The sequence below is a fragment of the Macrosteles quadrilineatus genome, unplaced genomic scaffold (genome assembly GCF_028750875.1).
Source record: "Macrosteles quadrilineatus isolate MER2022 unplaced genomic scaffold, UCM_ALF_1.0 Scaffold_2__2_contigs__length_208266976, whole genome shotgun sequence".
Taxonomy (NCBI): Eukaryota; Metazoa; Arthropoda; class Insecta; order Hemiptera; family Cicadellidae; genus Macrosteles; species Macrosteles quadrilineatus.
This window is the reverse complement of record NW_026542595.1, coordinates 122,639,422-122,666,633: the sequence shown is the minus strand read 5'-3', so window position 1 is coordinate 122,666,633 and position 27,212 is coordinate 122,639,422. Positions and strand designations below refer to the sequence as shown.

General features: G+C 34.9%; 2 protein-coding genes across 2 annotated transcripts; both read right to left on the bottom strand.

The window, feature by feature from the left end:
- Nucleotides 1-763: 763 nt before the first annotated feature.
- LOC128986399 (CLK4-associating serine/arginine rich protein) lies at nt 764-22,944 on the bottom strand. The gene is made up of 21 exons (XM_054406755.1): nt 22,732-22,944; nt 17,935-18,043; nt 17,558-17,655; nt 16,299-16,474; nt 15,923-16,017; nt 15,466-15,634; nt 14,259-14,434; nt 12,672-12,745; nt 11,465-11,644; nt 11,081-11,167; nt 10,139-10,291; nt 9,775-9,828; nt 9,079-9,150; nt 8,642-8,743; nt 7,324-7,363; nt 5,030-5,114; nt 4,208-4,313; nt 3,300-3,431; nt 2,621-2,767; nt 2,180-2,467; nt 764-1,506 (listed from the first exon to the last, which is right to left on the bottom strand). The coding sequence occupies exons 2-21, from the start codon at nt 18,034-18,036 to the stop codon at nt 1,488-1,490; spliced, it is 2,355 nt and encodes a 784-aa protein (XP_054262730.1). The 5' UTR covers nt 18,037-18,043; nt 22,732-22,944; the 3' UTR covers nt 764-1,487.
- Nucleotides 18,806-20,430, bottom strand: LOC128986400 (T-complex protein 11-like protein 1). The gene has a single exon (XM_054406756.1). It carries the CDS (start codon nt 20,315-20,317, stop codon nt 18,890-18,892), a length of 1,428 nt encoding a protein of 475 aa, XP_054262731.1. The 5' UTR covers nt 20,318-20,430; the 3' UTR covers nt 18,806-18,889.
- Nucleotides 22,945-27,212: the final 4,268 nt, after the last annotated feature.

Below are 27,212 nucleotides of genomic sequence, written 5' to 3'. Positions count from 1 at the left end.
TGTTTTTTATACCTTTCCTCATGTTTTGCATTTTGTCCTTAATGTTAGGTATCTAATTTATTTGTGAATGGCCACTAAAAATAAATATATACTCATTTGAGGATTGGGAAAAAAAATTAAATAAATCAGTGCAGCAGCTATATTTAGAAAATTATATAATTTAGAAGAGATTTATTTTGGTTTTATTATTGTTTAAAAATAATGTGGTAATGTAATTGTTTTATTTTATTTGTAAAGAAGGGAGATGTCATATATGTATGTTCTTATTCTAAACCATCAATGGTATTATTATTCAAGTTGAGTTTGATACTCTATGTCGAGTCTATATAAGTAGGTTTAGTTGGAACTCTCGCTCTCTTTTGTTACTTATTATTGGACTTTCTAAATGGGCTGTAACTGAGATGGGACTTTTTATTAAAACATCCCATCATTATAGGGATGATGGAGCCTTCAAAAGTGTGTTCATAGTATTAAATTGACCGTAACAGACCGGAGGTGTGAACTAGAGAGTCAGTGAGGAAAAATCAAGATTGTACAGTATTAAGATTGCCTAATTTTAAGGGTTGAAAAGAATTAAGAAATCAAAACCTCCAGTTGAATATCCTTTATTAAAAGAAGGTTCAACAAGTAAAAAACTTATTGTTTAAATTGATAAAAATTACATATATTTTATTATTTCTCATGCAATCAGAATGGAGTAAGAATTAACTAATTTTTTATGTTTGTTAAAGCAATCACAGGCAAAAATTATGTTCTACATTTTTCATATGGAAAATTTAAATAAATTAAATTTCAAACAGGACTTGGAAGATTATCAATATTTACAGAAACTAACAACAAAAGAAAATTATTAACATTTAAAAATAATTTAAAGACATTAAAATTTTATCTCAATCAAATGTTGCACCGTTACAAGTAGCAACTTATAAAGAATAATTCAAAATAATTAAGATAGCAAGTCAAGTTTAAAACTTTTTCCAAATATATTTTTATAGCTATTAATTCAGCCTAAAACTGAATACATAAAACATGCAAAAAAAAGTTGAAAAATTAACATAAACTTAAAATTAAAATCTAACGGCGTGGAAAACTATACTTTTATCTTTATTCAAATATATTAGTTTTATTTGGCAATAAGATAAAACAAATAAGAGTAGTTTTGCCCCTACACATTTTCTACTACATCCATAGTCTCACAGAAAAGGATGTTCATAAATCTAATGAAAAAAATATACCTGGCTTTCACAAAGTGAATTCAAACAAGGACAAATAAACATAAGTTATGTTACATTTAGCAATATTATACACAGTAAAACCAGTCCATTGCTTGGAAAGAATATAAAATATTATACATTTTATAAAACAAGCATCCACAGAGACAAAATATATATTCTTATGTACACTAAGCATTAACAACGTTAAAACAGAGTAGAATATTTTCTCTCAGTCTTCCGTATTTGACACTCAAGAAACACAGCAACAGGAACTTAATAATCCACCAATGGCCTGAAAAATATTTTAAAATGTAACACATTTTTATAAAGTTACATCTAAACAACCAACAGTAACAATCTGTCTTCCTATTTGTAAATTTGTTTAAGGGGAAATCCCACAAAAAAAAAAAAAATAAAAATTGGCATTTAGTTTTTTAATCAATTTTTATTTTGATATTTCTGTATAGGGAAAACACAACAATTTGATCCAGACTAACGTAAAAACTAAGTTCATCAAGAAATCCAGACTGACAGGTATTTGAGTGTAAAGTTTGAGGAACTTGACTTTAGTTGGATGAATATTTAATAGGGGTCTGCGCGTCCCTGATATCTTTGGGTTGGGTGAAGATTTTACTCTTGCAATCACAGAAAGCAATAAAAAATGTACGATTTTGCTGCAATCACATGTAATATTCACAATTTTTCCACTGTCTTGAAGGATGATAATGACGTTGGCAAGACTGTGGAAGGCGTTCTAGATTTCACCATTACCACGGAAGTCGTTAATGATTTTGCTGTAACCGTGTAAAATGCTTACAATTTCACAAAAATATGGAGGAGATCATGTACAACATTATGTAAGAAACGTTTGTAGTAAGGTAGAACTACAATAAATGTTTTTTCAATCCTAATTTTCCAAAGCAACCCTTCTACCCAACCTGACCCAAAGTAAAAAAAATAGTTACCTTTTAGCCTTTACCACTACAGATCCATCATGGTAATCTCTTTCTCTACTCCGTCGTCTTTCTCTGTCTCTCGTCCATTCTCTATCTCGTCCTCTTCTATGTCTGTCTCTCGACCTATCTCTTGCTTCTCGATCTCTCGCTTCTCTATCTCTGATGTCTCTGCTCGCTTCTCTATCTCTGATGTCTCTGCTCGCTTCTCTATCTCTTGCATCTCTAGAATCTCTTGTTCTCTCTCTAGATCTGTCTCTATACGGCCTTTCGTCTTCTCTATCTCGTCTCTTAGACCATCTGAAATAAAATTTATTCAGTTTTTGAACAATACAATACTTATAAGAGGGGAAAGTAAAAAGATATAGACTGCATTACTTACCAACCTTGAACTTGCAAATATTCTATACTTTACAGAAGAGTTGGAGCAAACGTAACTGTTATACACGTTACCTGTCTCTTTCCCTGTCCCGCTCTGGTGTTCGCCCTCGCTCTCGATAAGAGTCTTTTCTCTCTCGGCTCCTGTCTCGTTCTCGACTATTTCGACTCCTGTCCAAATCTTGAGTACGATTGGATTTCTTTGAAGATCGAGAATGAGATCTGAAAGATAGAAAATTGTTAGTGAAAACAGTAATTTTATTACTATAGGCCATTTAACAGAAATACTATTGGTTTTTTAACAACTGTACTCTGCTACTCGTTTTTATTGGCTGTTTTTACAGTTTAACAATCTAAATGTAAAACAGAAATAGTCATAAGCTTATGTAGGTTTACTGTAGCCTATTTGCTTTTTTTTATAAGAAATAATAATTGAGAAATATAATAATTTTATTTTACTGAGATCTTTTATTCTGTGTGTGTGTAAGTATCGTTCATAGCTTGTAGCAAAATCAATTTTCCAGCACTTGCTCCAATCATTTATGTCCTCAACTTTGCCTCCATCATGAAAATAATCTTACAAGCTTGGCTATGCCTAAGTTCCTGTAATGATTTGGAAGTACTTGTAATGATATATACTCTTTCTAATAAATGATAAGTTGCTGTTAAAACAGTCAAAAGGTTTGTTTTAAAGGATCTTGTAAAATATTGTTCACATTCTGACAGTTACCAAATACTTGTTGTTGGGGCTTACCTCTGCTCCGAGCCAGATCCTTGCTTCTCACTACCGGACGTAGAACTTGCAGAGCTGAATCTGTCCTCGTCTGACATGTCGGCTGCGTTGGTGTCGTCCATCTCGTAGTACTGGTGTCTCTTCTGGCGTTCTCTGTAACACCGACCGCATCATGAGATATTAATTTTCAATAGGGCTGGGTCAGTTTTCAAAGTCGGTCGTTAGCTTTACCAATTTATATAAAAAATAACATAACCAAAATTGATGACTATTGGTCGTGATTTATTGGTTATTATGCAATACTTTACCGCAATCTCAGAGACGATAATGTTTTTGCGATTGCTTGAGATGTTCAAAATGTCGACGCAGTAGTGAGATGTTCACGATAGTGTGGCCATTATGGGTCACAATAACATTTTGAGAAAGGCACACTACACCAAATTTATGTTTATTAGAGCTTAAAATGATTTACCAACAACCAAAAAATACACCTTGGTGTGTATTTTTACTCAATATAAGATGTCTAAGTTAGCCTTGTTACTAAGTTTACACTCAATGAGACTAGCGAGCCCAACAGCAACAAGTAATATTCTTTAATGTAAAAAAATACGACTGAAACAATGCAATATTGTGAGTTATCTTAACATTTCTGTCAATTTTATAAAAAAAAACTGCAAATTGGTCAAAACTGTTTTTGTTTTGTTCTCTTTTACATAACTTATTTTTACACGGTTTTATAAAAAAAATCAATAAAGGACTGATTGCCCCACCGGAGGACAATACCCGACTTAGGAAACAGATCCAACCCATCGACCAATGGGTTGGATCTGTTCAACATAGCCTGTCCACAACTACAACCAGCCACTTGGCTTGGCAAACAACCTATAATAACTACATCAGTTATCTGTAGTTAAGGCCTAACTACTAACCTCCGCCTCATCTTGATGGATATTTCCCTCATCTCGTCCTCCCTATCTTGCCGTTCCTGTTCAGCCTTCTCCAGCCGCAGACGTTCTGCCTTCTTATCAGCTTTGTCTGTAAACAATCTTGTCAGTCAATTTTGTTCATTTAAAACAGGGTCCAGTCAATAATCGATTATCAGTTGGTCTTAGGTAATAAAGCTACAACAATCTTATGCATTCCATACTCATGTTTAGTTATGAGTTAAAATATATGTTGATTGCACACATTTTGGGTATGGAAACAATGTCAAACGAGGAAATTGGTTGTTGAACAAACTAAGAAGTTAAGAGAAGAAGAAAATGGGGATGGGTAGCACACACCTTGGAAAACGATCATGGACATGTTGCCAAAGAAGGCCCTGGAATGTAAAATATTGGAAGAACTTGGGAGGACACTAATAGAACAGTCAAAGCTGGAAGGCAAGGCCTTGGAAAGTGTTAAAATAGCGGTGATCAACCGAGTGAGATAGACTGGAGATCCGGTACTTACTTCTACTTTTTTTAAAGGGTTTGTGGCCTCTTTTAACCTTGCATTCGCCTGTCCACATAGGCTGCAGACATGTGCGAGGAACATATCCAACAAAGCAAGGGGTGAGCCGGTACAGTACAAGGGTGAACTGTACTGATTAAAGTAGTGGCAGATACCAGTATGTGAACCCTCGAAATCGCTGCCTTGGACCCGAAGTCCGCAAAGCTACCGACTGAGCCACCAACTCACCTACCATAAGAAATCTACGGTATTAGAGACTAAAACAAATAATAATTAAATATTCACAATCAAAAACTTACACTGTCTATTGATCAACGCCTGCCTCTTCTTTTTAAGCCGTTCTTGAAGTGACATCTTGGAGTTTGAGTTTGAAGACGACCCAGGCTGTAAATAATTACTGATTAACACATGGTTCTGGAACTTATGTTGCAAAATATTGGATGATGTTATGGCTGGATTGATTAAACAGTGAGCTTTTTCAATTTTTAAACAATAAGTTAAATGGAAAACAGGCCACTGTTTGACTAATCCATCCATATAATTAACCCTAGCCTACAAAGTGTTATTAAAAGTGTATTACAATAGAGGATGAAGCCCAAGACCTGCTTTTGCTAGTATAATCACTTATATTGGTGGAAATTTGAAACATTTACAAGTTATAAAAATGGCTTAACCTCGATGATACTTGGACACGAGTATTATAATAGTCTAATAAAGCCTTACTTATTACAACAGTGCCTCTTATTTCCTAAACTATGTAGTAACTCTTTGGAAAAGGATTTTTTTTTTAAAGAGTTCATTTTAGCTCATAAAAGAAAAGTTTTGTTATGGACAAGAAAAGGTTTAATTATATGAGGCAAATATGTTGTCACAGTAAGGATGTTTAAGTTGCATTCTTCAAAGGGTAGATTAATTATAAATTAGATGGAAGATTATCTACAATTTTCTAAGAAGCCTAACACAACAATCAATTATCAATGTCACATGTGTAACATTTTTTGTGTACAAGTTTTAGCCGCTTTGATACATAATTAGTTTGTCCCAATGGGTCCCAAAAACTCTGTGTTTGATCAAGTGTGTTAATTTTATGGTAGTTAAATTGTATTGATAAATCCTTCCCCGTATGGATAAATATTGTCTAAGATGGCAGATACAAGGATAAGATTATGCTAAAAGGAGTAGATGGTAATTTATAGCTAAAAAAGTAATTCATCAACGATTTATTTTGGAACTGTTTTTCTGTTACTAATAACTTCTACTAAAGATCTAGAATTTTAAAAATAACTTCCAATTAACAAATTAATCCATGGAAAGTGTATTGATGTAAAATAGAGTTTCTTGCTTATAAGCCAGCGTTTTAATCACTCCTAACTACAATGGAAACTTAGAGTAAACTATAGACTCTGATGAGGCTCTTTCAAACAACTATAAAGAAAGTGTTTTAACATTCTAAGAGGTTTATTCAATTTCTTCACTTTGAGTTAAAACTGACTACAGCTGGTCTACTTTTAGTATCTTAAGTCAATGCAACAGACAATTGTAATTTCTAAATCCCTTAAGTAAAGTTGGAATAAAAATATACACCAAACTACTGAGAATTCCCTTCAATTACATAGAGATGTTCTAGCTTTTGAATCACTGATGTCCAACAATTTACCCGAACGGGGAAAGAGTCCATACTGGCTTAAAGAAACACAAAACTTCAAACTAAACACAACTCGACACTGCATTTTCATATATTTTTGTCAGTAAGGCGAGACTTCTACTAAAACTTCCATTAAAAAATCCTTTCAGCAAAGTATGAGTTGAAGAGACAGTTTCCTTCAGGCATAATGGTGGCCGAATTTGTTGTGACAGTGTTGCCAATATTATAATATCACAGTCTACTATTTAACTAAGGTCATTAGAGTCAACAGTCAACAGAGTTCAATAAATAAAACATACGAGACACAAACGATACACTAAAACTTATAATAAATATACGTTCTAGACTTTACTTTAGCCCGGTCATGTTTGTTTTTGTTAATGTTCCTTTGTATGTTTTTCGTGCTTTTTTTGTAACTGAATATTTATTCTATGTTTTTGTGTTTAGTTTGTGTCTCGTATGTGTTTTATTTATTGTACTCTGTTTTGTTAACGACCTTCAAATAAAGTGATCGCCTGACACCTTGAGGCCTGATGATGATGGAGAACAGACACTAGTTGCCAAAACAGCAACAAAGGATTACTACAGCAAGTATATGAGTATAATACAGTAATCCGGTGGCTAAACAACTCTTTAAAAACTCTCTTTATCTCATACCTTTCTGGGTTAAAAATGCTGTCAGTGAGAGTAAAATATTTGAATGTTTTGAGTGTAGTGTATTTTTTGTGACTTTTGTGCCAAGTAGAACTCTTTCCCCTTCAGGTAAGCCTGCTATCCTAGCCAAAATCCTAAAACCTGGGCCCTAGCGCTGTATGTTATATCCTAGGTCTTATAAGTTAATCTGATTGGGTAAATCCACATAGTTTGTCCCGCAGAAGACTCAATGACATGTTTAGTGGTTTGTGGCTAACTAGTGTAGGCTATGAGGACAGTTTGATTCTTACTGACTTTGGATCTGCCACCCGCATTACCCACAGCTTGAACATTCCTGAAACAATGACAAAACAATACAGAATAATCCTGAAACAATGACAAATCAATACAGAATAATCTTGAAACAATGAGAAAACAATACAGAATAATGCTGAAACAATGAGAAAACATTACAGAATGATCCTGAAACAATGAGAAAACATTACAGAATAATCCTGAAACAATGAGAAAACATTACAGAATGATCCTGAAACAATGAGAAAACATTAGAGAATAATCCTGAAACAATGACAAAACAATACAGAATAATCCTGAAACAATGAGAAAACATTACAGAATGATCCTGAAACAATGAGAAAACATTACAGAATGATCCTGAAACAATGAGAAAACATTACAGAATGATCCTGAAACAATGAGAAAACATTACAGAATGATCCTGAAACAATGAGAAAACATTACAGAATGATCCTGAAACAATGACAAAACAATACAGAACATTCCTGGAAATTAAAATAAAACAATACAGAACATTCCTGAAACAATGAAAAACCAACAGTGACAGCATGATTCACAACATATCTGGAGTTGTCTATTCCAAACTGTCTATAACTGAGATATCTTAAACTAAATTGTATATTTATATCATCAGAATCAACAAACGACAGTAGTAATCCGTTGTTCGATTCTAACTACACAGCTGTTACTACATTTTAAAAAAAGTCTGTAAATGTGGCAGCACGACTAAGGAGATGTTGTAAGGAGATTGGAAGGAAAGGAGATGGTAAGTGCATCCTGTAATAGACGACAGCTTAACCTTGGGTTCATTTGTTACTCTGTACCCAAAATTAAGAGAATACCCTCCTAAGTTTTTTAATTACTTTCGGATGAGTGTAACCTATTTCCATGACTTTAGTAAAAGATTACTTATCACCTAGTGAGCACACAGTGAGGGATAGGATTTCGCCAGAAGAGAAACTTGTCGTGACATTAAGCGAGCGCGCATATGTGTGTGACTGTTTAATCCAACAGCAAGTCAACCACGCCAGCTACCGCCCTCATGTATACGCTCTCATGCCAACTCAAGTAACTCCAACCGGGAAGGGAAATCTGCGACGGTTTGTTGCAGGTGATTGGATGTGGGCGGTTGAATGTTGAACGGTCCCATTTGCTCCTTTGTACTTTCAACCGCCGCGGTTCCCGCGCAATAGCGACCGCGGCGGCTTCCGCCCTCATATGTACAGGGCCTAATCTCTACATCAACAAGATACATTTAAAAGTTGACATATAAAATATTCAAAGAAATCAAAACTTATCAAAATTTAATACTTACTTGTCAGATGAAGTTTTTTCTGAGTTCTGATCATTTTTGTCGTCTGAATCTGACAAATCTAGTTCTGATGATGAAGACTCATTCTTGTGACGGCCGTAATATCTGTAAAAATTACAAATAATTACAAATTCCTTGACACTATATTCATGTTCTGCCATTTAGTTCTCAATGGTTGAGAAGCGCAACTTGCGTTTTTTTTTTTTTTTAGGGCATGTGTTTGTTGTAAGTTGTGGAGTTTCAAGTTTGTAGCGTGTTCGATGCGTCTGGTATGGTAATTCAAAAATAGCAACCCCTTTATAGGACACCCTGTATATGGACTTACTTTTTACTTTTCTTCTTAAGTTTGGATGAAACTAGTTTAATTAGCTACATTATTTCAATGTAAAAAAATCATAAATTTTGCGAGGTAATTTTTATTAAGTATTACCAACACTCACCTGGTAATCACAGGGGGAGCAGGGACTTCTACACTTCTAATAGGTTGTGGTGAATCCAACTTCTTCACTATCCTGTCAACACAAGACAAAGTTTTGTATGAGTTTGTTTTCTTGTACAGGCTGATGAAAATACAAGGCTGTCAGGAAAATAAATATACAGCAAGAGAAATCAATTACTCCGCAGTTTATTCATGCCCCCTGCAGTTTAATAAGTTTTCCCCTCCTCTCACAAACATAGAAATAATAAAAATTTTAAGTTTTTACTGGAGGCACAATAAGGATAACTAAAAAGTAGCAAATTCCAAGGTTCAATTTGAGTTTCAACACACAATCAATTCACTCATCCCATCAACTTCCAAAGATATCCTAAATAATTCACACAATCTAACAACCTAATAGCAAGTTGTGCAACAGCGAAAACATGGACAGCTATTTTTCTCAAGGAATCAAAATTATTAAAAATACAGCAAGCAAGTTGAACAGCGTATTTCTATACACTTAGCTGTTAAATTGGACTAAAACTCTTTAAGTTTAAACCAACAGTAGTTAGTTATTATCTGTCCACGTCAGTTCTAAAGTGATTAAGTAAAGTTTTCTGCTTACGTGTAAAGTTCACTCCACCTCTCCCTGTTGCAGGCAAATTCCGGGAGCGTGTTTTTTTTTTATTTCTAAGATAACTAATTTTTTTTAGTTTACCTTTGCACGGGTGACGAACTTTTAGACTTGGAAGCACTACGTCTCCTTCTGTAACTAAAAACAATATTTGTACATTAATCAAAGTATAAAGTTATCTTATTTTACTGTAATATTCCAAAAATTAATACAGTAAACGCTTGCTAATCCGGCAAATTTTGTTATTGTGAAAAAAACGTTATTGTGAATCTAATTAATGAAAATACCGCTGTGTTTTTAGCTTTTACTGATGGCTCCCCTATTATTTTGGCGCTACTGTTTAAGATTGCTAGTCAAAAGTGAAGAGATACCCCGAGCAAAGCTTGGTAATCGAGCAGTAATAATGCAATGGACAATACAACAAGTATTAATCGCAGTAGAGACGAACCTTGTGTTCCTATGGTTGTGGTCAGACCTAGACGGAGATCGGACAGGAGACCTAGAGTGGTAACGGACAGTTCGTGACACCGGCGACCTTGACCTCCAGGACGGACTGTGTGACCTCGACCTTCGCCTTGACCCGTATGTTCTGTCTGACGACCTACAGGACACAATACATAAGATTAGCAATAGTGAATAACTGAATAGCCTAAATCACAAGTTTTGTAGTTGGCAAAGTGAATAGTTTAGAAACAAAACATTGGCTATGAAATTACTGTATAGGTTTTCTCATTACCGTTATAATATCTTCTTTTTTTCTACTGAAGTAGAGGATTTGAATGGATGAAAATGTATTCTTACCTACAAACTCTTTGCTTACTAGTAAAATTGATATAAAATACCACAAATTATAACATTCTACAGTGGAGCCCCACTAATGCGAAATAATTGAGATCGCACCCATTTCGGATAAGCGAATATTTCCGATTAAGCAAACTATTATAACAATTATTAAATACAAAATGCAACCACATAAACTAAGGGCGGAAACGGCGAAGGCGAATCGCACCAATCATGGAACCAGAAACAATCAAATTTATACTGTAAGGTAATATTCCGCTTGAATCAAGTACGTAGTTGAATCAATCTGACAGGTATTGGCACAATCAGGGTTGTATTGAATTAAAATCTATGTGACAAACGGTTTATTAATTTTATTTTTGTATTTTTTTAATCGTAAAAAGGATCCATGTTACGAGTTTCTACTGTGATGACACTGCTTCAGCTGAAGATCTTCTTAACGGCCGTAACGCATCTTACAACTGATTAAGGTGTTGACAAAAGGTAAAACCTGTTTTTAGTTGTATAGAAGCCAATTGCACCCTGGTGGCGATTCAACCTGTAGCTATATGTAATCGGAGTAAAAGCTAGTAAAATAACATTGCATTACCTTTTCCTAGCAGAGTCAGGAGATCTTGATGATCTGTACCTTACAGTTCGTTTGTACGTTTTATCATCTTCCTTACTGGCGTGGACACTGCAAAGAAGCAAGTTATCGTAAGTTGCTACATTCAATGATGCAGCATTGGGCAAAGGGTTTTTACAAGCCACTCAGTGATCTAGCATAATCAATAACAAAGATTCCGAAAAAACTAGATTTAATAGTGTAAAAAAAAAATATTTCATTAATACCCAATCCTATTTTAACCATACAGTTTGGGTCAGAATTGTATTAGATTTCAACGGTAAGTCAAACTTAGACATATACCTATCTTTTTATGGCCATTGATTCAAAATATATTTAGTCAGAATAAACGGACGTGTTTAGAGATACCTAGTTTTTATGGCTTGAGGAGGTGGTGGTTCCAAAGGTACTTCGTCCCCTCCAAAGCTTGTGATGTATTGAATCATCCCTGCGTTCGGAGGCGAAACAGAGCGTGACCGACTCCTAGACTTGGCCTTGGGCACATTACGGATCAGATCAACGATTGGAGCTGCCTTGGAAGCTGCATAGCTGGAACAGAAATGTGGAATTAGAGCAAGCTTTGTATTGTTTTAGCAACAGGCTTTGACTGGAAGACTCTGCCTTGACTTGAGAAACAGAAACACTCTATAGTGTACACAATAATTTAAATTTGTTACTGTTACTATACTGATAGCATTTCAAGCAAGAGGAAAGAAGAAACATGTCTTCAGGTATAGTGATGGCCAAGGAGTTGTGTTGACATGTTGCCACACCAGAACAGCTATTTGTGTACAAGGCATGTAAAGTACGCTCGAGAATTGTAGATGGCCGCACAAAGCTTTAGCTGAGTGAGGCCATGCATTTCGAGAGCGGCAGTGACTGTTTGTGCTCGGAATACACACAAGATATTTCCTACCACCACAATCAACTTATAGTAGCAAACAGATTAACTTTTTAGATGTATATAAAATGTCATTTTGGTTATGTTTGCTTTTTTAAGGTTATGTTATTTGCGGTTGTTAACTAACGTACCGGATCTGCGGCTGTTATAGGTGTAGGAATGACTCTGTGAGATCAGCTCATCAGCGAGCGGGAATGATCCATTCCCAATCTAGAGCAGCAATGAGCTATTTTGCCTTATGTTTACAGGTATGGCAATATGATCATTTCCGTACAGTGGTAGTAAAATATCATTGTATCGTATTGTTAATAGGACATTTAATAGGGAGCTGTTTAAAACATAGAGTAAAATTGAATTTGCTCATCCAATAAAATGGTTAGATACAGTTATTGATGTGGGCCGATAAGTAACCAGTGGGTTGACTCATCTTCTGCCGGTTACACTGAGCAACCACAATCAGTATTAAAATATGGCCAAATTTTTGTTACATATTTTCGTGTTCGTGTTAAAAAATGTATTTGATTACTCTTCACAACCCCAAGATGAAGAGGATTTTATCATCCTTAAAAAGCCTCTGCTGTAGATTAAAATATTTGCTTGAAATATAACGACTCAAACTTACAGTTTGTTAACAATCTATTTTTTTTAACAAAACTAAGCCTACTGTTTTCATACCTTGGAGGACTTAGTTTTCTTCCAACAAGTTTCTTCTCCCTAAAAGCTCTTCTTTCTCGTCGAGATTTTCTTCCCTGAAATAGTGATGTTTTTATTTCACCATCATTGCCTCAGTTAAAAACCCAAGTAACCGAAATATATGCGCATACCGGTTTCAAATAACTTTTATCAATGTAAATCAATGGTTAGAATGTAAGTATGTAAGAATGTAAGTTAATTCAACTGAAAGAGATCTACAACAGTACTGGTAGTTTTTACATATTTCAATTTTCAATTACTAACTGTTATCATAATACCATAACTCTATACACAAAATATATTTCTGAAAATAATTAAACAGCTGTTCATCTCTATCACAGTATGACATCTATGTTGTCGTCTGCTCCATACAAGTCGAACAAACTACCCATGCCATGGAGGATAGTTTCCATTGCCCAACTAATTTTCTAATTTATTTGAATTTTTTCCTATAGATTCCGTTAACCTGGATTTTACCTTGGCTTAATGTGGTGTCATTAAGGAGTTAACCCTACTATAAGAATTTAAACACTCTTATTTTTCAGTATTTGGTTTCAAAAATTCAACTTATCGATATTTTAGGGTAGTATCATAGTTTAAATATTTTTGTTATTTGGTCTTTTGATTGGTTATGATTTCCATTTAGAGGACAATAGAGCAAGATAAGGCCATGATTCAGAACTTCTTTCATCAACAATGTAAAAGAAAAAAATTTAAATAGGAAAAACTTTTCAAACAACACCATTTTAATAGTAAGACATAACATATAACCATCCTAACAAGCTCGGTTATTTCCAATACCATCAATTAATTAATACGATGCAAACACATTTTTAGCAACTGTATGAAAAATAATATCTAAAAAGTTTTCTTTAGGGGAAATTTCAAAATAAATTACAGCATCACAGCTATCTTGACAATCACAATAAGAGTGACAGTAACTTCGGTAAGTTATAAAATCTTTTCTAATACACCCAACAAAACCATTTAATTACTGTACTGAACACTCTACAGAACTCCAATACCATGACAGGAATCCTATACTAGATTTTTAACAAACCCATTTTAGAACATTGAACAAGGTATGGAGCTTAGCTAACTTTTGTAATAAAGTCAAAATATAAGTGTTATTGTGGAAAATTTGTTTGTATCTGTGTTCTTTTGGACTTTTGCCCATAAAATAACTAAAGTCTAGCATTTTCAAAAACCTCAACAACTAGTCACATTACATCTTCTTACAGTATAACTTTTATCACTCTTTTATCGTGTAACCCTGGACTCTAATTTTCTCAGGTAAGTTAGCTAAACTCTACGCCTCTATTAAAAATCCCTAACATTTCCTACCCCTTGTAACTTTTACAAACACATACTCATCCAATGAAAACAACCTTGAAAAAATTATTTATTCAAAACCAAACAACACATATTAAATTTTGTGAATTGATAAACAATCAAAAAAGAAACGGAGAAAGAGTTAATATTTAAAAATCCTAAAAGCGACAATTTAGGGTCAACATTGAATTGATTACATTTCTACCACTCTCACACATTTTAATCCTGCGGCCCTACCGAGAACATCGCCTTCTCCTCCTCTCGTTCCCGTGCTAGTTTCAGAGTTTCCGCCTCTTCTACGTCGCGTGTGAGGAAACTGAAGAAGTCGTTGCTGCACATCCCGTATGCGAGTGCAGCAGCATTCATCTCGTGTGCCTGGGCCGAACTGATCTTGTTTACGTCAACACACAGATCTGTGAACATGGATAAAATATGTAAATATCTTTATTCAATATATACATGCATTACCCTCTCCAGCTAGAGAAAACCAAGCTGTATCTCTTCCTGCTAGAGAAATCTGATCAATCCCCAGATGGTAACGATGATAAACTGGTTAATAACTTTTACCAGAACATGTACGGTCCCTGGGGGACAACCATACCGAGTCACGTTCCCCTTTTCCTAAAATCTTAGACCGACTTCAGACCCCTGGAAAGATCCCAGCACATGACTGAAGCTAAACCACATCACATCACAAATTCTACACTTAATAAAGTAAAATATTACGAATTATTCTAGAAACTAAAGAAATTTAAATAAAAATATCCTGAAGAATAGGTCTACTTAATGCAAATAAAAATTGTGGTTAATTAGCATCACTATAAACATTACAAATTCCAAGCTATGCAAACAGATTAATTTTCCACAACCAAGTACCATAGACTAAGCAACACAAGTAGAATTCTCATCCCATTAAATTTACAATGACATCACAGAATGTCTCAGTAACTAGAGATACAAGTTTATCGTAGTATTTTGAATTATAAAGAGGTTTTACTTTAGAAATTTTTAATTTATCTGGAAATATGCCAGATATAAATGATGAATTTACTAAGTGTGCAAATGGTTTTTTATTAGTGTGGTATTGGTATATATTTTGAAGCTTGTTTGTCATCTCTAGTTCATGTACGTCAACACTGATCGCTAGTGTAGACGAAATGTTGTTTCTATTATTTTAAGGTTATTTTTATGATTTGTGTGTTACTATTTGGTTTTAGGAGACCAGTTATTGTTTATGATTAGATCGTTTTATTTGGTTAAATGAGGCTTTAAATGACTAACAACCAATTAACAAGAAACAAATTGTAAACTAAACACAACCTCTACATTGTGATGTACAGAACTAACAATAAAATTGGCTTCAGCTGTTCCATAAGGATGACAAATCTACTAAGGGAGTATGTTTTATCTATGCTATTGCGGTACAATACAAAATCAAACGTACCAAAGTCAATATCGCTGTCTTCATCTTCCTCTTCGTCATTGTCGTCGTCGTCACTGCTGTCTTTGTCAGCTGCAGGGGGCTCCCCGGCCCCCCCTATACCACTGACAGAACCCCCCATATTGGCTGAAGATCCCTCATTGTAATTGTAACCAATAGCCGCTCCTGGGACCTAAACAAGACAATCAAGTTACATTATTGAATAGAGCAAGTTTGATTCTAAGACTACTAGGGTAGGTAGGCCTAAGTGGTCTTTGAAGAGTCTAAAATCGGTTCAACAATCTTTTATCAAAAACCAACAGTTGTCAAAAATCGATCTGCAGGTAAAACTTTCTAAACTTTGTCGTGACAGGAGCTTGATGGAGATTTTAATTTATAGACAACCTCAAATAAACTCTAAAATTGCAATATATATTTAATTAATTTTAATTTTAACAAATAAATGTTTCTTATACATCACCTTTTTCTTTCCTTCTATGGGTGGAGGTTCAGATTTTTCTACTGGTCCAAATTGTTCCTCAAGAGCTAATTGTTGAAGAAATTTATCTTCACTCACTGAAAAATTATTGTGTAAAGTTAAACCCACACAATTTGACTTATAGCTAGTTTATCATCGGTTCTCTAGTTTAATTTCAAATCTAAATCTTACGAATGGCTAGCTATAAATTCACTTCTTAGAGAATAACTACCTACACCTGTTGATTAAACGCACGGGAGGTTAGTCTATGTGGACGGGCAAATGCAGTGTTAAAAGACGCCGCCAAACTCTTAAAAAAAGGACTTAAAAAGCATATTATTATTTATGCTGCTAGAAAAAGGCACAAAATTAAAATTACCTCCTAAAAAATCATTCTGCGCAAGAATGCGGTAACGTTCGTAGTTTATGTATCTTTCTTCTTGAGATACCTCATCATCTTCGTCCTTTTTAGATGTGTTTTCTGGGATGAAATCCAAATGAGCTCTTACATCAAATCTGTCTATCAGTATATCATGGTTGCCTTGCCAAGACATCCTGAAAAATTAAAAAAAAGTTAACAACAGATGTAAATAACGTTTTGTTGTTACAGTCTGATATTTGCACAAAAAATGTACGCCCAAGTGGGAATATGCATATTCACCCAATCATTAGGTATAAATAATTACTCTTGACACACTCTACTTGACGCAAGTACTATTCTCTCTACGAATATGTAAATAAAGAACATTGTCTATTGTCTATTGTCTACTCTGGTGAAGGGTATTAGGCACTTACCCAGACTAACCAAAATAAAGGGGCGAGGCCATTCCAGATATCCTTTTATCAGCTGACCAATGGTTTGAAATTAAAGGCTATTTTGGTTAAAAAAGATCTGCAGCAGTCACTTTGCCCTTTAAAAATTACTTTTATCTTAAATATCTACAACTGTATACACAAAATCTATTTCTAAAGTAATCGACACAGTTGTTTTCTGAATGTTTTTTTAAATGTATGAAATATTGTTTATCGTCTGCTCCTTTACATTCTGTTAGCCAGGCCTGGGTAATTATCCGCGCCTTTGCGGAAAATTCCCATTGCCCAGTTAACTTTCTGATTGATTTCTAGATTTTATATTGGTATTGATTAACCCTGGTTTTTGTTTGACAGGGTAATGTTAAAAGGGTGTTTACTGGACTAGTAAATTGCAATAAAATACGCTCAGGCTTAAAATAAAAAGGTTTATTGGATATGATTGAAAGTTTGTGTTGTTTAATGGGATATTGAGAGCGAACCATTTAACTAATAAGTAAACCATACAAGTAGGCCTATATTTGAAATCTCATATCTGAATCCATTTTAGGTGGGGAGGGACCTTGAAAACTAATAAGACCACTCAAAGATAGATTAGATCCCAGTTCTAGAAAAATTGTGAAACTTTTGATTTAGGCCTACTAATTAATGATGTATAGGCCTAATAATTTTAACAACTTTTAAACATACTACCACTGACGATAAATTTGAAACAAAGTGTTCTAAAATTGACCATACAATATCAAGGTGTGTTACTGTACTAACAAAATTATACATAAACAGGCAGATATAGTACATTGTTGGCTCAAATGTCAAGAAGAAACTTACATATTTGCTGGACTGTCCCCCGCAATCGCCACCGCGGGATCCAAATGAATCTTGCACGGACGACCATGTAGTTGTATGAACTGGGTGGGATCTGCTTTCTGAAAAACATAGAAACTTTATAGTTCGCATCTAAAAGTGGAAACAGGGATGCAAAGAGTTGTACAGTGAGTTAGAGGAGATACAGCAGATGCATTGCTAAAATCTAATTTCACTTGGAAAAACACTAAACTAAGAAAGATTTTTACTTTTCCATTCCGTATACCATCCTTACTGGTTGGTTTAGGCTACCAAACATTTTAAACTAAAGTAAATAGATTTTCTGATTTTAACATAATAGAATGTAGAATCAATACATATTTTACTAGCAATTCACTTACTATTTTCTCGTAGTAGTCTTTTCTCCTTTCAGCTCGTCGCTTATAATCTACGAGCATCCCTCGTATTTTCTTCTCTTGTTTCCTCGCTTCTTGCCACATCATCTTGAATCTAAAATAAATGGTTATTTTAGGACAGCTGTGTAATATAGACCCAAAGTCCCAAACCTTATTAGAAGCAAAAGTTCATTGCAAGTTTAAAACTGTTAAGATTGTAAAAGTGGTAGACTGTGGTAGCCTATTATTGAACATAATTGTAATTAAAACAGGTTTTTTAACCATCCAAGGATGAATTAAAAACATTGACTGTGATGACAAAATATAGGCAAAACTTTTAGAACTAATTTAACTTCTGACTTTTATTGAACCAGTTTTTGGAGTGGTGAATCTGTAGGCTAATTGAAATGTCTTCAACATTATGTTAGGTATTGCACTTTACTTTTGTTGAACTAAACCATTTTTGGATTCCATTGCCTATAATAAGAAGGCTGTAACGGGTGGACACATTTATCGGTCTAACATTCTCAACAGTTAGTTAATTACTCCTTCTATATTTTTCAACAATTAGTACGCTGACGATGAAATTATGAGATAGAGTTTTTCCTCTTGTTATTTTCTGCCGCAACACGATTATGCACATTAGTGCCATTGAAGCAATACCAACAACTATTTATCGATAAGTGCTATAACTAGGTCCCAATAAAATTATCTTTCATGAAATTTTTAGTAGGCCTACACACTTTAAAACATTAGGCCTAGGCCTAGTATAGAATGTGTTGAGGTTACCTTACCTTGTTCAAACACAGACATGCAAAATACAGCATACCGTACTCATAATTTAAAAGGAAACACACATTTTTTTAGATTAGGTATATTCAATGAGATTACAGAGAAAACCACAGATTAAAGAAGGCATATCTTAATATAACTTAGCTACAGTATTTTTTTACACAACTTATCATTCGAGTGGTTCAAGAATGTCCATATAATACTCTCCAAAGACTTTACGATTGTAAGACACAATACTATGAAATTTAGCACCCAACGTTGATATCTCCTCCGTAAACCCTGCCAAAACTGCAGGAACAGCTTTTGATGGCTCGACTGAAGTTATCGCCTCATGAAGAAATTCTTTAATTCTGGACAAGACGATTTGCCTGATCTTATGATCCGAGGAAGACACTTGTATGACTTGAGATTCAATAATTTTCACAAGTTCAGCGTTCAAACATTGAGGTAAAGCATTGAACTCTTCAATAACTTGAACACTTATGTTTGGTAAAACAGATTCCAAATCTTTATTACAACGCACATCCTGTAGCAGAAGAAGTAGATGATTCTTCAAAGACAAACTAAAACCAGAATTTGTCTTGAGTTGAGGAGCATAGTTGGTCACTAGAAGCAACACCGTTGCAGCAATCATAACTCGTAGCGTCTCACTGCGCAGGTCCAAAAGACGATTTTTGTCCAATAACAAAGTCTCTGGAAAAGTACAGTTATCATCCCATGTAAGCAATTCTAAATAGGCCTGAGCTAAAACTTCTCTGCATTCATTCTTCGATGTCAGGGAAGTATCACGTGGTGTATTTCTTAGCAGCCAAGCCTTTGTCGCCTCTAATCCGTCAGGTTTCACCCTCAAAAACTCTTTGAACAACCCTTTTTCGTATTCCACACTACCAGCTGCAATCACTGGTCGAGAAATTTTGATGGTGAAATTAGCCATATCTAGCTTCATAAGTTGCAGCGTCTCCATTACACCTTTGAATATGGCAACAGTATCAGATTCTTGTTTGATCTTGTTCACGTCTGCATCCCTAGAAGGAGCACACATCTTAGACATTATTGTTAGAACAAAGTTAGCGTAGTATTGAAATTCCAAAGTGCCGTTTGCAATTTGCTGTTGTATCAGCTCTGTGTCCAGCACTTCTTGGATTTGTTTTTTCAGTCCTTTGTTGTGTGGAAGTAACAATGAAAGCAAGATTTCTCTTATTTCCATCAGCAAAGCCAACGCTTGAGTGTGGTTCGGTGGATTTTCTGCCAACTCTTTTCTGAGATTGTCCCAGAATACTTTATGCACTGCCTCTTTCACCTGTTTGTGTAACTTGTTTTCCAGAGGTTCCTTTTCTTCAAACTCAAAAGTACTATCAACTGCAATTTTATGTGCTAGAGCCATATTTTCCATTTCACTTGCAGCAGCTAATATTTCTTCCCTAGAAACAGGTTTTGAACTAGATGCACTTGGTGATTCATAATATTCATTTGAGGCTTTCAGTTTTGCAGTTATTTGTTCCGTGCATTTACGAGAGGGTTTTTCTTCTGCTGAATTTGATGTATTTTGTGCTTCTTTCTTAGATTCACCAAAATTTGTTGTGTTATTTGAATTCATTTTAGGCTAGTAGATAAATGATACCAGAACAAACAAAATCTTAAAACATAAATTCCTTGGATATGTAAACAAAAATTTTTAAAACTCCAAATTTTGAAAGCCAAACAATTAAATTGTTTACTTTTAAAAGGTTAAAATGTGCTGATTGCGATCATATTAAGAATTGAAATTTCTAGAGGCAGTATGTAGTAAAAATTGTTTACAGTAAAAAAAAACTACAGCTGATCAAAAGCACCTTTTTTGTAACCAGTTTCTTAGGCCTATTACTTTTTCAATCACTAAACTACCGGTACTCAAAAACCAAGTTTAAAAGTTAAATTACCTACATATATAAGGATACATTTTTTATTTATATTACTTCTATGGTTATCTAAATATATAAAAGGCAAAGCCCTCACTCACTCATCACTAATTCTCCCACTTCTCATTTACCTAGGAGGCTGAAATTCAGTACACCGATTCTTTGGGCATTAAATAGGAAAACTAAGTAGTTTTATTATGATCGGGCTTACGGGCTCCGCCCCAGTGGCTCTGAAGTTTTCCATGTTAACCTTATGATTTTTAATATTTAAAAGGAATTAATGAATCTTAACAGCTGTTTCAATTAAACAAGTTGGTTCTGTTCTATGATGTTCAATAGCATAGTTACGAGGATTACCAACAGGGTGTAATTTTTTTTTTAAATTTATGACAACAGCTACCGGTAATTTGCAACCAAAAGGTGAGCGAGCGTAGTGAACAAACTTCAACCTGGAGGCGAGTTAGGGTAGCAAACGAGCTGCTCCAACCTGAAGGTGAGTGAGCGTAGCGAACGAACTTCGACCAGGACGTGACCAGGACGAGCCATGCGAATACTTATGAAGTTAAACGGGACAAAGCCCGCAGGTACAGCTAGTATAATAATTATATACAACAAAATAATTTTCTGGGATTATAACAACTCCATTATTACCTACATTATATTGTTGAATGTAACCTGTGCCGCTTGATTCTATATCGCCATAACTTAAATTTAAGAATGATAAAAATTGCACTAATAAAAGATTGCTGCGAGACAAAAGTGGCAACACCGCAGACCCGGCATACTGTTTAACACCTGTTTGGTTGCACTAATTTAATGGAGCGTATGCACAATGTTTAAATCTTTACAAGTTTCTTGTTATTATTGTTAATGGCAATAGGCATGCTGTTGTGAAGTTGCCACAAACAAACGCTACCGTACGGCCTTGTACTGGAGGAGGCTATGATATTGCGCGACTAGGAGAAAGACATACGATTACTAAATAACAAAATTGCAATCTTAAAAATGTACCTATGGAACTTAGTGGGTTTAGTAGATTAAAAAATAACTTGTACTGACCGAGGTGAAACTAGAATGAAGACCATAGAATATACCATAGAATGTTCAGTGTGCATGTAGACTTGTTATTTGGCACAGAGACTTGGGTTAAATGTCCTAATTTATACAGTCCATGCATGCTTGTCTTATTTAGTTCATAAAATACAGTAGGTAAATAATTTTTATAAGAGAGACCTAATTAACCATTTAATCTTTTTAGTTGGACCTAACATTTAAACTTGTGCGTTATCCGACCATCCAAACCCATTGATACTTTTTATACTGCTCCGTGTGACATAATTTGCTCTAGGCCTACCCATCAAGATAGCCTCTACGCCGCATGACTATTACTGCGAAGACACTTGTTAGGTTTTAACTTAAGCCTAACCTCCCGAGCCGTCACTGGTCCCTGGGCTGAGCAACCCCGTGCCCCATATTTTCCTGATTTAATGTACAGCCGCCTCCGTGCCGTATTGTAACACCTTAATAATACATATATCCAAAATGCATGATAGTTTGATTAATTATCGTTCTCAAAGTTGTTTTATTCCAGCCAAAAATACTTGAGTGAATTTTAAAACAATGTAAAAATTTTCTGACTCTGTCAGATTACATGTACAGAAAAGAATTTTTCTTACCTGGCCAGGCCCCCTTCAGAACCCAGGACCTCTGGCACCCCCTTCCCCTCCCTCTAGCCAACCCTGCAACTAGGCCTAGCCTAAGTTATGGGAGGAGTTAAGGTAATGTTTATGATTAAACCGTTTTATTTGGTTAATCAAGGTCTTAAACTGGAATAAAAACAATTGAGATAAAAAACAAATTGTAAGCCTAAACACATTACCCAGCTCGGCCAAGGCTAAGTTTATTGAAGAAAAGGTAGCCTAAGCTTAAGTTTTGCCAATAACATTTGGTAAATGAATGGCAATGGATAGGTCCTACCAAAAGTTAACTAGCCTAGTTTGAAAGCATATGGATAAATATAATGTAGTAAGTTAGATGGGAGTTTTAAATTTGCTAACCGGTTTATGGAATGCAACTTCGGCTTACAGCTACAACTACCAACCTAGAGGCCTACCTGCAATATTTTTACACTCTTGTAGTTGCAGATAATATCATTTCCCAGGGGTTTGAATAGTTTGTACAATAAAAGCTTTTGAATAACAAATCAATTATTTTCCAAACGTTATTAAGTTAACAGTCTTGAAACAAAATATCAGTCATTAAATAAACAATCACCGTCCGTCCATTGGAGAATTGCATTAGCAAAAGCAGACGGCTAAAGATAACGCTACTAAATTTACCACTGAAAGTGAAAGGGAACGGACACAGACAGAGCGAGAGAAGAGAGGACCTAGCAATAGCATTATAGCAGTCAATGATTATAGCAATTTACCACGGCCACTTTTGAAATGAAATGAAATGAAATGAAATGAAATGGTTTGAAATGAAATGGTTTATTTGCCATTGATCATATACATGAGATAGGCATTGTCAGAGTTACATTAAATTAAAACAGGTTGTCATAAAAATCTACCTACAGCTAGAAACTAATTTCTACACATGTATTTAAAAATTCATAAATATTATAAAATGGATTGTCTAAGAGCCAAGCAGTTACCTTATTTTTGAAGATTTTTGGTGTGGTGGTCCTTGCCGATTCATGTAATTTGTTGAAAAATTTGATACAATTTGCCTTGTGTGATTTGCCGAATTTTGCCAATCTGTGCTGTGGAATATTGAGTTTTGTCCTGTTTCGGGTTTCATGTAGGTGTATATCTTGCCTGGTGAGGAAAAGGTGATAAGATTAGTTTTAGTGTAAATTAGAATATGTAGAATGTATAAGTTAGTTACTGTTAAAATTTTCATTTGTCTGAATAAAGGTCGACAGTGGTCCAATCTATTAGCTCTGCACATGATTCTAAGAACTTTTTTCTGAATCAGAAGCACATCTGATACGGCCGTTGCATGTCCCCAGAGAACCAGTCCATAAGATAAATGAGATTGAAATAAACCAAAGTAAGTCATTCTGAGGTATTCATCTGACACAGAATCCCTCAGCTTCCAAAAAAGATAGCTGACCCGTGAAATCTTTTTACAAAGGTTGTTTATGTGAGCATGCCAAGACAGCTTGGAATCAATATGAATACCTAATAGCTTTACTGTTTGTAGGTCCAGATTTAAGGATGTGCTAAGAATAATGTTTTGGGTTTTACTTTGGTTACAGAGAAGTTTATTTGTGAAGAACCAGTTTAGAGCATCTCCCTGGGCTTCACTGATTTCACTGAAGAGTTCTATTTTGTCTGAATTTTTAGCAAAAATTGATGTGTCATCAGCATATATTACTGACCTAGATTTAAGATTCTTTGGAAGATCATTAATGGCAATTATAAAAAAGAAAGGTCCAAGAACAGATCCTTGGGGCACGCCCAATTTGATGTCCACAACATTGGAGTTAGTACCCTGAACACAGACATATTGTTTCCTACCTGTCAAGTAAGACCGAACTACTTTAAGTGATTTCTCCTCAACTCCATAAAATTTTAGTTTGTCTAGTAAGGTATTGAAAGGTACACAATCGAATGCTTTGCTCAGATCTAGCAATGACACAGCAACTGATTCTTTGTTCTCAAATGCATCCAAAGAATAATCAACAATCTCCATGACAGCCGATGTAGTTGATCTTCCTCTGCGGAAGCCATACCTTTTAACTAAAGGCCGCGGCCTGGTAGAATTGACAACGTTCACGGCCGCCTTTAACTCCAGGCCGCGCCCATGTAGCACAGATGGTTGGGCCAACGTTGGCCAACTGTGGGACAGTTGGTTGATGGTTGGTTGGAGCTTCCACAACCAACCAACCGTTGTCCAACTGTATATCTCGTAGTTGGGCCAACCAATATTTACAACTGTGGACCAACATTGGTTCATTGTTAATGAAATGCATTAATATGAATTGCTGGGTATCATACATCAAGCCAACCGTTGTCCAACCGTTTTTCACTCCGTTGGACCAACAAAAGATACTTTTGTTGGACCAACGATGGTCCATAGTTGAGTTTACACGACTTTCATTCTCTGGGTCTAGCTTTCACAACATAATTATAATAAAATATCTGGTTTTACAATACCTTTATCAGTTCCAAAAGTTTCCAAAAGTTTTTGGAACTGATAAAGGTATTGTAAAACCAGATATTTTATATATTACAGTTCCGGGGCTACAACAATGAATTTTAATAATTATAATAATGCAAATATTTTTAAAATTAATATTCTTTAACTTATTTGCAACAATTTAAGGGGAAAGAGTAATTAATCATATAACAGTCAATTATAATAGCATTAATAATCTAACGGTAATTAATTAATCTATATTCAAATACCAGTATCCTAACTCAAAAAAAAAAAAAAAAATAATAACTACTTATGATGCCTTAACAGATTAACAGAATCATATTATACTGTGTAGTATCAAAAATGTTTGAAGTACCGGTATTGCGACTATTGCAACTGTCGGCTACTCTTTCACCACTTGAAAACTCTCTATTTCAACAATCACAGATAGTTCAGTGGTAAGGTAAGAGGCTCATAAGTCGAAGGACCCGGGTTCGAGACCCGTCTGGGCCTAAAAATTTTGTTCTAGCTTTTTTTCAAAATTTGTTTTTATGAACTATTTAATCAATTTACTCAACTAATAATTATGCTTTTCGTACTAAATCTTTATTATTTTGTGTGAAATAAAACGGTTGGTTGGATATCAGTTGTGTTATGGTTAGTTGGCCATCAGTATTTTTGGATGGTTGGGCCATTGTTGGACAATGGTTGGCTGGAAAACAGTTTAAAGAGGTGACATTTCTACCGTTGGCCAACTGTGTGGCTCCACAATTTACCAACGTTGGCCCAACCATCTGTGCTACATGGGCGGCCTTCGAACTCGAACTGGCAACGTCACAAGTGGTGCTGTTAACAGCTGTTTTGTTTGGTAGCAGTTAATGGTATTTGTGTATTTACGAAAGATTTGTTACTGGATTATGACAATATTGACTCTGCTTAAAAATGTACAGATATAGATTTTAATTCATATTGTTTCGGTTTTCAATTCTGTATGTTTTATTTTCAATATTTAAATTTATGTTCATAAATTTAAATTTAAACCAATAAAGTGCGAATTAATGAGCTAATGTCACTTGTCTGCCATGTTATCTTATCACTGAGCTATAATTCTAACTGGAGGTAGCACTGAATGTCAAAGATGCGTGTCGCCAGCCGCCATGTTTGCGTGAGTCTGGTGTCATAAGAAGCCATATTATTGCTATAACTATTATTATACTTGGCTTAAAATACCTACTTTGTATGGTCGCCATTTCAAAGAAAATTATTAAAGTATTAAAAGTATTCAAGTATGACAAAAATACTCACTGCTATACCAACCTAGTTATAAGAAGCCATGTTATTGCTATGATAAGAAAACTTACTGCTATACCAACCTAACAAAATCAGCGACACGCTTTTGACAGACTTCTGCCATGGCAGTGCTACCTCCAGTTATAATTTTAGCTCAGTGTATCTTATGGGACGTCTGTCACTGAACAACACCACTTGCGATGTTGCCAATTCTACCAGGCCGCGGCCTGTAGTTAAAGGCGGCCGTGAGCAAACTAGGCACTTCTACAAATAGACGTTCCTGATAGTGCGCAGTGCGCATGCGCGGCTCTTCTACAACCAGACGCTCCTTGTAGTGTTGACAAGAGAGCGGGAGAAGTGAAACGATCTTGTTTCAACAACTCGGGGAAAAGCTTGCCATACTCATACTGTAATATGGATGAATAACCAGTACTTCAGAAGTACAGTTTGTACTTAAAAAAAAATGTAGATAAAAATGCCTCTCATTGCAAATAAAGTTTGTTCAGATATAATCTCATCATGTTATTTTATTAAATTAAAGCGGAAGACCAACTACAGAACCTTATTTTATAATATTCTTCAAACGAAACCCAGCGTTTACCAGGCGAATAATAAAACCATCAACCGAATACAAAAATACCCCCGCCTCAGCAAGCCTGCTGACTAAGCGAATTTCCATTTTTCTGAATTAATTTTCAATTAAATCTATTTAAATAGGTATTTAAATATAACATTAGGTTTGACGAGTACCTCGGTTTGCTGTTATAGGGAGGTTAATAAAGTGTGTTTTAGTAAAATATTAATAGCTTGGCACAGTATAAAATAAATAAATTTGCTAAGTTTTATCAAAATATAAATTTAATCAAGAAAACTACAACATTCTCCATAAGAATAACATGGGGATTTTTATTTTTATTTTATCCTTAACTAATAACTAACTGTACAAAAACACTGTGATATACTAATTTTTTAGGCTCACATGCAACGTTTAATCTCTCTAGAGACCAAAGAATAAACATGCAAATTCCTCTATAGCAAATAAAAGCGGTTAAAAGATAAGGAGACTATAGAACAACCGCTGGTGGTATTTTAATCTAAATTTTTACCTCGCAGATTTTCGATAACGCAGTCCAGCGATAACACCTCTGTTTCTAATTT

Coding starts and splice junctions, on each gene's coding strand:
- LOC128986399 (XM_054406755.1), bottom strand. CDS start 18,036: ATGATGTGGCAAGAAGCGAGGAAACAAGAGAAGAAAATACGAGGGATG. Junction 17,656..17,934: donor AAGACTACTACGAGAAAATA/GTAAGTGAATTG, acceptor TATGTTTTTCAG/AAAGCAGATCCCACCCAGTT. Junction 2,768..3,299: donor GGATCTGGCTCGGAGCAGAG/GTAAGCCCCAAC, acceptor TCTATCTTTCAG/ATCTCATTCTCGATCTTCAA.
- LOC128986400 (XM_054406756.1), bottom strand. CDS start 20,317: ATGAATTCAAATAACACAACAAATTTTGGTGAATCTAAGAAAGAAGCA.